At 41.7% G+C, this 14,353-nt stretch overlaps 1 protein-coding gene across 3 annotated transcripts in view; it reads left to right on the top strand.

Moving 5' to 3' along the window:
* The window catches only part of ppp1r12a (protein phosphatase 1, regulatory subunit 12A), a 105,579-nt gene extending 93,156 nt beyond the window's left edge, over positions 1 to 12,423 (top strand). For all 3 annotated transcript variants that reach the window (XM_069904372.1, XM_069904371.1, XM_069904370.1), the window contains 2 exons: positions 244 to 294; positions 10,861 to 12,423. In XM_069904372.1, the coding sequence (XP_069760473.1) occupies positions 244 to 294; positions 10,861 to 10,947 (138 nt within the window). In that variant the 3' untranslated portion in view covers positions 10,948 to 12,423. The remainder of the gene's footprint in view (positions 1 to 243; positions 295 to 10,860) is intronic.
* Positions 12,424 to 14,353: the final 1,930 nt, after the last annotated feature.

The raw sequence follows: 14,353 nt of genomic DNA, 5'->3' as shown, positions 1-14,353 counted from the left end.
TCTTCCTGCAACAGGGCAATCAGACTTTCACAACAAAAAGCAGAGGGCAGCATTCAAGACTTGTCTGTTGTAATTGGTTCAACAAATCCCAGTCCCATCACAGACATCATGCAATCTTCCAAAGAAGAATGATTCTTCCTGTAAAGGAGTGTGCCGATATTGTTTGCCTGATCATGCCTTCAGAAATGAAAGGATGTGCTCTGGCTTCTCAGTCAGTCCTAATGATTTGTCATAATTTGATAGGAAAGAAGAGCTTTGGAGAGGAAGATCGCTGAAATGGAAGAGGAACTTAAGGTAAAGATCACTCCAGTGTGACATTAACAGAGTTGTAAAACTTCAATGAAATTCCAAAAGTATCTTTTAAATATATTAATTTAAGAATACCCAACTGTCTTTTTATTAAAAAAGTACAGTTCACAGTAAATTGGTAAATAACTGCACGCATTAAATTGATAGATTTAGATTAGTGAATGTTTTAGAGAGTGATACATAATGAAGTAACATTGGGAATTATTGCTCATCGGGCCAAGCTGCTTTGATCTAATTTATTATGATGTAGAACAGCTCAAAGGTTTTAATCATCATGTGTGGATAAATCTTTTGAGTGTGTGAAAAGAATATAATTCCTATCTGCAATAATCTGCCATGTATATTTATGTTAATATACCTGAAATGTAAAAAGGAATGATCTCATTGTGTGGATAAAATCAAAGGCCCTGTTCTTGGTTCAATTGCATACTTGGCAGAAATAGTTGTTGCAAACAAATAAACACAGTTGTAAAGTCAATAAAGCTTCCCTTTTAAACTGAAGCAGGCCTTTATTGTACATGAATGATGTCCTGTAAAGTATTAAGTAGAGCATACAATTCTGTTGCCTCTGGTGCACTTAAAGACACAATCCTCTTGCATTGATTTTACCATGCTGTGGTCCAGGTCTTACTTGGATCCCAGTATCTGCCTTGATCATACAGGGGGCCCATTTTTCAAAAAAATGTTTTAGGATTAAATGCTTGTTCAGATTTACTTTTATTCATCATTCATCACTTTGCAAAAACCTTGGTCCCTATTTCAACAATTGGGTCTGAGTTTAGACCTCACCTTGCTGGAGATGAGGAGGTGATTTTACACATGCATTTGATTTGTACCTTCTCACCCTGACTGAGGTTTTGGCTTGAAGAAATATTCACAGACCCTGTTCAGGGATAATGTTGCTCTGCTTCAAGCAGCAGGTCTGCCCTCATTCTCTTATTTCCAGGGCTTGTCTAGGTGAAGCAATGATTTGCTTTTTTCACTGTCTTCGTTGCATGTCATATTAAGATTTTTCAGCAGATGTTTGTCTTTTGAGAGGACGTTACATTTGCATGCTGTGAGATACCTCACTGACATGCAATTTCTTGAGGCCACATTACAAGACGTTGGAAACTTGCTGGGCTGCTCAGATCTTGACCTTGTTTTCTGGTGTCCTATGACGTGTGTCTCCATGGTCTTGTGCACTGCCAGACTGAAACCATCCACAAATTAGAGGATCATATTCCGTCTGGGCACCCTCCAACAGGATGGCATTAATATCAACTTCTATGATTTCCTTCAGCACCCCTCCCCCCCCCATCTATCCCCGTCTCCTTTCCTTTTCCATCTCTCCTTTACCCAAATTCTGCATTCACAGAGCCAAACCCCTCCCTCCACCAATCAGTTCTCACTTTTCTTCTCTCCTAGCCTCCTCTCCATATCCAATTAACATCTTTTGTCTGTTGGTCTGTACTCTTCCCCCTGCCATTTATTTTAATTCAGCCTGCTCCTACCTTGAGGAAGGGCTCAATGTTGGTTGTATATATTTACCTTTTATGGGCACTGTGAGACTTGCTGAGTTCCTCCAGCATTTCTTTGTTTTCACTACATTCACAGTGTCTGCAGACTTTCACGTATCACTTCATTGAAACTCTTGGCCATTTCCATGTTCAATGGGTGTCCGCTCATGCTGAGGCTGTCCGCAAGTTTTACATCTTCCTGCAAGGGGGAAAGAACTTTTCTGCATCTGTCTTAAATTAGATGGTTCCTCATTTGGTCGGTGTATGCAGTACTGCTTCAAGTCCCTCATTTGAGCTCCCTTCATCTCTGGAATTGAGTTCAAGTTTATTGTTGTCCAATTGTACAACTACAATCTGAGGAAACAACATTCTCCGGTTCTCGGTGCAAAACAAGCAGACACACAAGCAGACACACAACCTGTGCAGAACATGTATCAATCACGGCAATGATATCTTCACCTAGGTATGAAGGCCAGAACTGCACAAAACTCCACTTTGGTTCTTACCAAAAGTCTATATCAGTGATTCTCAACTTTTTTTCCATAGGTGCTCTGTGGTTAGTAAGGGATGACTTAAGGTGATATGTGAGCGGTGGTGGGGGGTGTGGGGGGGGCAGGGGGGAAGCTTGAGAACCACTGTTCTATAAATTTCAGCAAGAGCTTTGTGCATCAAAAGTCCTATTACTTGGCGTATCTTTTTACATGTATTTTGTGTTTGATGAGACTATTATTGCCTTCTCAATCTATAGGCAGCAGCTGAATTCTCATGAGTTGTGTATTGATCAGGATTTGTTGCTGCTGACCCCCTCTGCAAGAATGGGAGTTGGTTATTCACTACCTTGGAATGAAGGACAGCACAGAAACAGACCATTCAACCCATTCGGTTTGTCAACCATGAAGCCAATCTGCCTGCCCATGGTCCATAAATGTCCCTTAAACATTGCCTCGTATGCTCTGTAAAAAATTCCCCTGTTCACCTTTAACCCATGTCGTGCTTGATATTTTCACTCTGATGGGAAAAAACTTCTGAATATCTGTGCCTCTTGCAGTTTTATAAATTTCTATCAGATCCTCCCGTATGTCCAGTACTCCAGAGAAAGTAACCCAAATTTATTCAACCTCGCTTTTGTAGCCAATGCACTCCAACTCAGGCAACACCCTCGTGAACCTCTTCTGTGAACTTTCCAAAGCTCCCATATCCTTCTTGTAATGGTTTGACCTGAAATTATCAGAAGACTCAAATGTGGCCTACCAAAGTTTTAGGCAGCTGCCAATTTTTTCCTTCATGTCCCAATTGATCGACGGCAAGTATGCCTTCCATTTTATTTAAAGCCTCTGCAATTGCAGTGCTCAGCTTATTTTCTTCATAGATTCCTGGTTCCCCAGTCTCTAAACGATGGGCTGTGACCACTGATGCACGTTCACTTGAACCCACAGTCTTTTGAAGTACATATCTGAAGTGCTTCCAACTTTCTTATCTTAATTTATTTTTGTACCACGGTGACATTTCAATATAATTCTTGATGTTCTGGAAATATAGTTAAAAGTATGTTTATTATTTTTCCATCTGTGGAGTTTTTTAATTCCTAAATTGTTTAGTTTGAACCAGGAAGATAGGTGGGTTTGTTTCAGGATCTTATTGACTACTTCCATGTCAATATCACTTGCTAGTTTGTCCAGTGAGGGGATAACCTCGTCGATTTTCACATTGATATTGTGATGTGAGGGAAGTCAGTCACCAGTTATTTGGGTTTCCTTTTCACAAGACCAGTAATGCATTTCTATCAGTTCAGTTCCTGTAAACGTGGATTAGAATGGTTGAATTAACATGAATGGTGGGTGTCCACCATGTAATCTTGCAGGAGAGCATGATTCAGCTTGACAATCACTGACGATCACCACCTGAATCAACAGCATCATGTTTGCTCATTCTGTTCTTATCAGCATGTTGCTGCCCTTGCCCTGTAAGGGCGTGGTCATCATTAACCAAAAGCTAAACCACAAATGCCATTAAAAAATTACGGAAGCAAGGCAGACTGTTTTCTGGTCCCTGAAGGCTTCTGTACTCTGAGACTAGAGTGTGATCGATGTCCGGTTCTCTTCATCTGCATTGGATCTGGAGAAACTGCAAGTAATTTTGATTTTACTCTTCAATGGCCTCTCTTCCTGCCATCAGTCACCTCTACCAGTGTCCTGGTGATGACACCTGTAAGACAGGTGATGCAAGCTGGAGTAGCAACAGCATCAGCTTCTTTATTACCCCAAGCCATGCACTGTGCTAATTTGACCAGAGAGCTGAATTTGTTCACTACCTCAGAACCCTGTCATCATATGATCAGCAGTCCCAGAAAGTTTGCCCTTTTTAAGATGTTGACGCATGACCCAGAGAACCACTGGTTCGTTTTTTAAACCAAGTTTGGATTATAAACATCCAAAATTAAAAGCTTCATGTGTTGATCTCTAGTATTGTTGAAGAACTTTGTTCTTGATGCATTTCCCCTGATGCAAAAGATGAGAATTCCATATTTTGGAGATCACCGTTAACAACTGTTTAGCCTCATTGTCTGGGTTGTTCGTGTCTTGATTGGAATGGATGTGCACACTGGGACATTGTCTCCGAAAAGGGCTGCGAAACTAATTTTCAGTCCCCATACAATTTATCCTCCAAGTGTGCACCAACAACTATTGGCACCTTGAGCAAAGTAAATCCTGCCAATGCACATCAAAATGATCTTTCAAGCAAGATGCAATGTGACCAAGGCTGGTTTAAATGGGTGCGTTGGAATGTCTTTTGGGAAACACTTTGAAGGTGAAATGCTGGAGGTGGATGGGCTTTAGCAGCAAGTTTTTGAGCTTCAGGCTAAAGTAGCTGCTGGAATTAGTCTAGTAGCATGAAGGTTAATGGAACATCCCATCTCAAGATCCAAGGATGTTGCAAAGGGGGGGCAAAACTGTGGAGGCACTTGAAAGCAAGGGTGCCAATTTTCAAGCAGGGAGCATTAGATTTTTTTTTTACCATTGTACAATTGGGTGTTTATGCATTTTAATCAAGCAGCTGTTTCAAAATTGCTTATTTCTACCATTTGACCTCTTGCATTCCTTCCCTCACTCCTTCACTTTGACTCCTGATTGTTGACAATATGGCATATGAAGCTTTATCCATTCTCACCAGTGCATCTTTGACAATTAGTGGAGTGGGTAGACACTTCTAATTCAACTGTCCTCTTGATTATTACTTTGATAAAGGGCTCAAGCCCAAAACGTTGATGATGTATCTTTCTTTGCTCTATAAAGTGCACTGTTTGACCAGCTGAGTTTCTCCAGCCTTTTTACATTATATTGTGATTGTGCCCTTTGGGAAATCAAAAATGTCTCTTGCTGCTAAGACCAGATCGGAAATCGTAAGCTCAGATGTTCATGGAGATCTATGTTGGGTATAATCAGTATTCATGTCAAAGTTGATCATTAATTTACTAGAAAGTCAGATGCCCTTGTTGTACAAGCCTTGGTTGCTTTGCCAAATGCTGTTTTGAGACAAGATTTTCAAGGCCTGTGCCATTGTGCCAAGTGAAACAGAGCCACTGAATTATCATTTGATTGACTTTTTTCTTGTGCTTGCTTTTCATTCTGCTTTCCAATTCTGTTTCTTCTTGTGTTTTGATCCCTGCAGAACCCGCAACAAATAAATCAAATTCAGACTCTGAGGCAGTTAAATGAACGGCTACTGGCTGAGAATAGGGCTCTGACCAGAGTGGTTATCAAGCTTTCTAAGTCCGCTAGGCAGCTGCAGGCTGTGGATTTGTAGTTTCTTTTCTTCACTACTTCTACCCTTCACAGCCAGGCAGGTGTAAAACCGGTTAGCTTTCAATTCCCACTTTCGCTCTTGTTTTGGACAAGGGCTGCTTTTTCTTTATTTTTTTGCTGCAGTGCTTCATCTAGAATTGTGGAATGCAAATGTCTTGCTTTTGTTTTGAGAGTTGAGCAGTTCTACGTTACTTGTACATATTTGTGCTGTGACTAATGTGGTTTCCTCTGTGTCCCAGTATTCCCAACGTTTTGTGAGAAAGTTCTGCAGCGTTACAGTAAGTAAGTAGGTGGTGTGTGGTTAAACAGACCTGTCAGCTAGCCAAGAATTGCTATGTTGTGGTGCTGGCCAGCAGAGGTTCGTTGCTAAACAAAGCCAACACAAATCGCATGGCTTTTTAACTGTGCTCGGGATTGATGTGAGTACTGAAACTCAGTTGCTGCCTGGCTTTCTGTGACTGTCACTCGTCTCTGAAACAAACATGGGTGATGAATGAAGCTCCAGTTGTTTGGAGTTCAATACCTGGTTCATGGACCCCCCCCCCCCCCCCCCCGAGTTACTACGCTCCCCTCTGTGATCTCCCCATAACGAGAGAATCCGTGTCACTGCATTCCCTTCAAACTCAGTTCACTGACAATTTTGTCAGAACACTGTAATTTTTTTAAAATGAAATTACGTTGATAACAGTAACATTCTATAGTTTAGAAAAATCAAGTCAAGTTTCGGACACTGGGTTATGTGAGTTTTACTCTACCACTTTGTGACCATGACTTGGTGCTTTTCTGTTGTGCAGGATAACAAAGTCTTTAAATAACTTTGGTGTGCTGTGAATGACCCCTTGGAGCACCGTAAAAATTTACATCCGATCCCAAGAAGGAAGCTTCATCTGCATAGTACATGTTTATATATTTTTTTATAATTTGTAAATTAATTGGGTGGCAAATGGCCACACCATAAATAATTTTTTAAAATGATAATTAACGGTGGGTCACAATCTACCCTCCATCAAAGATTAAAACAGACATTGTATGAATATGTAGCAGGCCAGATCAGTGTGTGGAGGGAGAGCATTAACACTTCAGGTTGACAATGTTTAATCGAATCCAGGGAAACTTGAGAGCTGAAACACATTTTCAATTTTGGGGGAAAGGGCAGGGTGGGAGAGAGAGATATGCGTGAATTGTTCTCTACACTCTGTTACCCTTCACCCTGCAATTTGTTTAATGATTGCAGTACCTGCTGTACATTTCCTGGATAGTTGATAAAACTTTTCACTATCTCAGTACATGTGAAAATAAACAATTCAATTTCTCGAGCCAGGGCATGTACGGATGATGGGTTTGATTCCAATCTAGCTTTGGTCAAATGTCAAAGTTCAATGTTCACATTAATTATCACAGCACATAACATCACATACAACCCTAGGATTTTTTTTCCCCTTGGTCCAGGCGGAATTTCTACACATTGATAGTGTTAAAAAAAAAACTGTACTCAACAAAAGTTACGTGTACAAAAGAGAGACAAGAACAAGAAGGAAGTGAAAACAAACTCTCCAATACAGAAAATAAATCGTCAATAATGTACAAAGTAAGACAAAGGAGGAAAAACCCAACACCCAACCCCAATCCACCAATTTTCCCCTGCAACCGTGTCTGTCTGTCCCGCAACGGACTTGTCAGCCACAAACGAGCCTGCAGCTGACGTGGACATTACCCCTCCATAAATCTTCGTCCGCCAAGCCAAGTCAAAGAGAGAAGAGTCCTTAAATGAGTCTGAATTGGTTGTTTTGGAGTCTGGTGGTGGAGGGGTTGCCTTTGTCCTTGAGCCTGGTGATGCAAGACTTGTGGCATCTATATCTTTTTCCTGAAGGCAGAGCGAGAACAGAGCATATCCTAGGTGTTATAATTACCAAGGATAATGTTCCCAAACTGAAAATGTTAATTGATCTTAAATTCCATAGCTGCCATGATGGGATTTGAACATTGGTTTCTGGATTGATGAGCCAAGCCTGTTGTTTGCTTGTGCAGTAATTTATCTGCTGCAGCCCCTCCATACCCAGTGTAAGAGACTTATCCGATGCAGAGTAAAATGTGACTGGCAGCTGGAAGAGTGGGGTCACCCTTATGGACTGACCAGTGGTTTTGGTGAAGCGGTGACACAAGGCTTCCTCCACTGTAGTGAAGAACACAGTATTGTGAATGAGGTCCAAGTGGGACTGTTCTCTGTCCTGAAGTTGTTTCCCATGGTAGGGCAGTCGAGGACAAGAGGGCACAACTTCAGGATTGAAGGGCACCGATATGAATGAGAAGCCAGTGAGTGGGGAACCTCTGGAATTTGCTACCATGGGCGGCTGTGGGGTCCAGGTCTTTGGGTGTATTTGAGGCAGAGACTGATAGGTATGTGAATAGTCAGGGTCTCAAAGGTTATGGGGAGAAGGCAGGGGACTGGGGCTGAGTGGGAGAATGCATCAGCTCAGGAAGAAATGGCGGGGCAGACACGACAGGCTGAAAGACTGCCTTCTGCTTCTATATCTTAATGGACTTATCTGAATGCCATTCTCTCCTCTGACCTGTCTCAGTTATGTACAGTGAGACCGAGTATAAACTTGAGGAACTGTGTTTCATGTTCTAACTCTGCTCATTTCATCTCTCAGACTCTGTGGAATTCAATCATTTTTAAATCAACGACTTCTTATTGGTGAAAGGACCTTGGCCTATGATATTAACTCCTCCTCCCTTCACAGATGCTGCCTGATCTGAGTTTTTCCAACATTCCCCTTTCAGATTTCAGCAACTTCATTGTTTCATACTACACACTTCCAATATTTTCTTACCATTCACTCCCATTTTTTTCAATCTCTTCCAGATGGATCTTCTGTGGTTCAGCAGGTTTCAGCAGACCCCAGTCAACCACAAAATGGATTATTCACTCTCTTAATCTCCACTGCATGACAGACAGTTCCTTTGTTTTCTCCACCAAAACTAATGTTTACTAGTTCAGATAAAAGATCCAAAGCCTAAACGTTAACTGTTTCTTTCTCTGAATGGTGCCCAACCATTATTTCTGTCAACTGAAATCTTTGGCCTTTTTAATTCTTGATGACTTTGATTGAGGAACAAATATTTAATTCAGCACAGACATTATGGGCCAAAAGGGCTGTTCTCTGGTCTCAATACCGTCCAGGATGTCAGGTGGAACTCCTCGTGTCCTCCAGGCAAGGCCGTGGGATCTTTTATAGTCAACTGACAAGTGTGTTCATTTTTAATTATGATCGTGGAAATCTGACTGTGGTCGTGCGCGGAGTACAAGGAGCTGCACTAATCACCGATGATGTGGTTTAGATGTCTGTACTGGGGTGATCTGCAAAAATAAAACACAAATGCTGCAGATGCAGGAAGCTTGTGTAAACAATGAGAAGCTGGAGGGACTCAGCGGGTCAAGCAGCGTCTGTGGAGAGAAATGGTCAGTTAACGTTTCGGATTGGAACCTCTTATGGAGATTAAATGTGATCTCACTCACCACATCACACGCAGTTTACCCTTAAGTCAACCTATGCTTGCCAAATTGTATATCCTGGAGGGTATAGTTTTTTTTTGTTCTGTTAGGGGAGAGATTGAGGGTGTAATTCATGGAGAAGTGAACGTTATTGTCATATGGCAGAAGAAATAAGCAGGGAAGTTAACTACCTCATTGCTCGGTTGATGTAATCAACCTATTTTGCCTTGGAAATCGATTTCTGTAGTGATGCTTCAATATGTGGTGTTGCATGACACACTTTAAACATTTTAACTACATTTCCCTCGAGTTGAATATGAAATCAAGCCATTTATTTGATCAGTTCATGTTATTTATTCTGCCATCTACAATTCCCAATCCTTTTTGCTGACCCTGTTTCTATGTTGCTCTTCATACTCTTGGCTTACTCCTCACTGTCATCGTCCCAGGCTCATCATGTTGAATGCTGTCTCTGCTTCCAAAGCCCTTCTCGCCTTCCTCCCGACAGCTCCATAAATGAGCCCCACTGTCCTTTTCCCAGCCTCTGCACTCTTTCACTGGAGCAACACCTCCCATTCAGGGGCAGTTGATGGCAGCTGCCAGTCGAGTCTTTGAGCGGTAGAGACAGTTCACTGCTCCATTAGTAGTCAAGGGCAAGAGCAGTTGGATAATTGGTTGGAGTTTAATTGTGCTGAGATATTTGTAATAAATCATAATAACAAGATGCTCCAATTGAATTCCTGTAGCATTGAAGACCAACATCCTATTTGCCTTCTCGATGACCTGCAAGCCAACCTTTTGCGATTCATGCACAATCACTCCCAAGACTTTCTGCACAATGGCGTATTGCACACTTTCACTATATAAATCATCATCTATTTTTCCCCCAAAATGGATGATTTGTTCTCCATCTGCTGGACCCTTTCCCACTCACCTAATTTATCTCTATCTCTCTGCAGGCTCTTTGTGTTGTCAATGCAGTTTGCTTTTTCACTTTCTACTTTCTGTTCATTGATGAAGCTGTCTTTTTTCTTGTGAACATTAACTAGGTGTGTCTTTTGTATTCCTAAAGTGTGGATATCGTCAACAAGGCCACCATTTATTGTTATCATTAATTTCCCCCTCACTTGCTGGACCAGTTTAGAATGAGCCCTTTGGGTCTCAAGTTAAAAGGAGTCCAGCAAGCAGTCTCGAACTTAAAAACACAATTTCTAAATTGAATGGACTAAAATGAACCTGCAGTTTCAGGCAATTGGGACCATATAATTGAAAATTATTATTTACTTCCCACAAGCTTCCCAAAGCACTTCACAGCCAAGGAAATGCTTTGGAAATGCAGTCTTAGTTTTATGGTGTGCAGAGTGGGATGCAGTTTGCCCTGAGCCAATTGGCTGCAGAATGTTTGGGGCCTTGACACTAAGGAAAACATCTGTGCTCTTGGACTCATGACAAGGTATATATTATCCACCTGATAGGATTGATTGAACCACAGTTTGATTTCCAGTCCTTGAGTAACTTGATTTTATGTAAAACATTGTTAGGAGGTACTTTGACATCCAAAAGACTAAAATCCCTAAGGCATACAGTAAACCTTGGCAATCACAAATATGAAGTTGTAACGCTCCAACTCTCAAAATCTATCCACGATCCCACAGTTCATTTTCCATGTTTTCGGCAGTTTGTCTGCAACTCATATGTGTGGACCCTTGTTTCGCATGAACCTTTCTGATGTGTTTCTTTGTGTCCAACCCAGATGTTACCGGACCTGAAGGCGGACAACCAAAGGCTGAAAGACGAGAATGGAGCTCTGATCCGGGTCATCAGCAAGCTTTCCAAATGAACGGGATTCGAGTCGCTGCTCTTGCCACCTGCTGTAATGATTTAGGACTCGTGCAGTCGTTCAGCCACATGAACCAAAAGACGCACTCGCCAAGGCTGCATCCCGAAGAAAATCTTCTGATGAGCCCATTTCATGTCTGTATATGGAAATCTGTATTTATACACATAAATGTCTGGCCATTTTGAACAGAAACCAATTGAAGAAATGAAATGCCCGAAACTCGTGTTTACAGTAAAATGAGGAAAAGTTGAAGGGCAGAAAGCGCCTCAGATACTAAACCAGAAAGCCTTACTTGTACATAAAACACGCCAACTGCTTTTGTTGCAGCAGCGACTGTTAAGAGTGCAACGCGATTTAACTGTGCCACAGAGTTGTTGTTTTCCACCTTTGCACGCTTAAGAGAATTTAATATGTGCTTCACCACCCACGTGCCAGTTCAAGTTGGGACAGTATTCACAGAACCATCCGTAGTGGAAGTGGTTTCCCCACCCCCATCCCTCCCCCATTGAGGAGTTAGCTGCAAAGACTGATTTGTCCCTCTTTATGGATCAGATAGATTTGGTGAAACGATTGCTTTCACTGTTTGTGCAATATGCATTTCTTTAAGATGCTTTAACAAGTCAGTTGAAGTAGATATATTTTACAAAAGATCATCTTGGCCTTTATCTGTCACACTTTTTAAATATAGCATAAATTCTCGGGTAATCTGTATGTAGCCTTCACTTTCCATTTTTAGCAGGTACTGCGTGTGTGTGTGCGTGTGTGCGCGTGCGTGCGTGCGTGTATATATATACTGTTTTAAGTTTCTGTGCACCATGTAGGCATGATGGTTGCACCAAACAGATTGCTCCAAGGTGCATCTTTTTTAATGAAAATGAAGTTTTAAGGCTTAAAAAGTGCATGTTTTTTCAATGATTTCTTGGACAAGTGTGGCGTCGTGAACGGTAAACGGCACATCTAATGTGGGATTTCAATATTCAAGTGCAGAAGAAATACGCCTCAAAGATTCATGAGTTTCTCACTCTGATTTGCATCCTGCGCACCACACCAGGCCAACCGAGCCTTTGCCAAAGCAATGTCATTTATAAACGAGTGTTTGTTTGAGGAAACTTAAATAATGGCGTTCACAAACTTTTTTAGTTTTGTATCCCTGATGGCTGGTGAAAGAGTTACTGATAGTCGGAACACCATCGTGACAAAGCCAAGAAATCAAAACGCACTTCCTATATTTTGGTGGCCTTTTGAAGATGATTTCAGTGAACTCTCCTACCACTAGACAATATGTGCATCACCCCTAGTTTATTTTGAATATCTATTTAAATACCAGAGCAACTACATATGGCGCATTATATGTCAAACAAAACCACTGAAGAGTTCGGACTTGCTGAGTCATTGTACATTGTAAAGCTTGCAGTATCTATTGTATTACCATTAAATATATTGTATTAAATGTGAATTTATACCCCTTCATAAAAACACCGTGGCTGTTGTGTTGCATTGCTTGTTGTGGTCTGGTGGAATGAGCACTTTGCATTTGGTATCCTTGGGTCATGATAGTTTCTGCCACTGGGTTTCGTGTAGGGGTTGGATTGGACACACTCCACCAATCTCAGGAGTTGGATTTCATGAAGGCATCAACAGAACGTACGAACAGTGTCTGAGAATGTGCTTGAGATTATTTATCACTGATGCGTGACATCTTGCAGAGATTTGACGGCACTCACGACAGCAGGAGGCTTGAATGCTGGTCCGTCAGTGTTCTAGGATTGGCTGGGCAAATAATGGAGCATGGTCTTAAAATGTGGGCGCATGTTCAAAATTGCAAAAAGCGTTTCTAGAAACATTTTGTTTTTTATTTAGGTTATTTATTCTTTATATTGAAGTGGCCGGTGTGCTGTGTCAGGTTTACTGGTAGTATCAAACAGACAGTGCATTTTCATGAAGTTGATTGTCAAAGCTACTGACAACTTTTGGATATTTGTATTTTGACATATACAAATAAAAATTAAAATGTTAACTTAGTACTATTTATTTAGTCATGAACTGAATAATAAACCAAAATGTTGTTTTGGCTTTCACATTGTTCTGGGAATGTCCGTGGGTACTTCCCTGAAGTGGAGGAAGGCAGGATTAGATTCTATATTTCTGGAGTGTGGGATTTAAGTAATGGTGAAAATAATGTGGTTAAGTTTGTGAAAGGCTTCCTGTGGGATACAGAATCTCTTACTGTAGCCCTTGAACCTCAATGCTACACAGATCTGTTGTCTTCCTGCCGGTCAGTGCATGATCTGATGAGAGCTTAACTTAAGGTGTGAGGGTGCTCCAGCAGTGAGTGAATAGTCTTCAGCATGTTTGGTTGTCATCACCACTGGATTTCCTTCAACTGTGCAAGCTGGTACATCAGTGTGTGCGTTTTACCTTTGTTTTATCCCTGGTTTCTGTCACTGTTCCCCTCCGTTTTCTTTCTATTGCCTTCCCGCACATCCTTTCTCTCCTTCCCACTTCTCCTACCTCATCTCCTCCCACCTCAACTGATCTTGCTTCAATGTCTTCCTGCTCTTTCACCTTCCTGTGCCTGCTCCTTTTTGCGGATGACCACCCCCCCGCCCATGTTTAAATTTTCTTACATTTTAAATTTAGACAAATAGGCCATTTCAACCCACAAGCCCAATACACCCAATGGAAGTATAACCCCGATATGCTTTGAATGGTGGGAGGAAATCAGAGCACCTGGAGAAAACCCACACAGACACAGGGAGAATGTAAAAATTCCTTGCAGACATCACAGGATTCGAACCCCAGTCCCAATCACTGGTGCTGGGTCAACTATGTCAACTTAAAAATGATCCTGATAACTCCTACTCTCTTTTACTCCCATACAGAAGAGAGGGGCCATTCGGCCTGTCTTTTCCATGTTGATCTTTGGGCACCCAACCACAATCCCAACTTCCAGCAGATGGCCTGTAACCTGTGGCTAGTCTTGCTCACCCACGTCCTGTGTAACTGATCTGCAACACATCTCTTTGACAACTCCTCTTGAATGGACCACAGACCCATTTATGCTTCAGTTTCCCATTCACCTGCCCTGTGTTGCAACTCCTGTTATCAGCTTATACTCCCACCACAGGCCAGTGCGGTTAGCATAATGGTTAGCCAACGCTGTAACAGTGCCGGTGATTGTGGGGGGGGTACAGGACCATTGGGTGTAATTGGGCACCTGTTACTATGCTTCATGTCTAAATTTAAATTTGAAACCCCCTCCACAGTGAGGCACATTCCCACATTCCCTCATTCTCTTTGCTCACGGATAGATGAAATTTCTTTGACCTATTCTCGGTGATTTGTTAGATGTGTCAACAATTGTGTTTCAGGAACATGACAAATGGACTTGAATGGAGTATCTGAA

The sequence above is a fragment of the Narcine bancroftii genome, chromosome 11, assembly GCF_036971445.1.
Source record: "Narcine bancroftii isolate sNarBan1 chromosome 11, sNarBan1.hap1, whole genome shotgun sequence".
NCBI classification, from domain to species: Eukaryota; Metazoa; Chordata; class Chondrichthyes; order Torpediniformes; family Narcinidae; genus Narcine; species Narcine bancroftii.
This window is presented reverse-complemented; position numbering and strand designations above follow the sequence as displayed.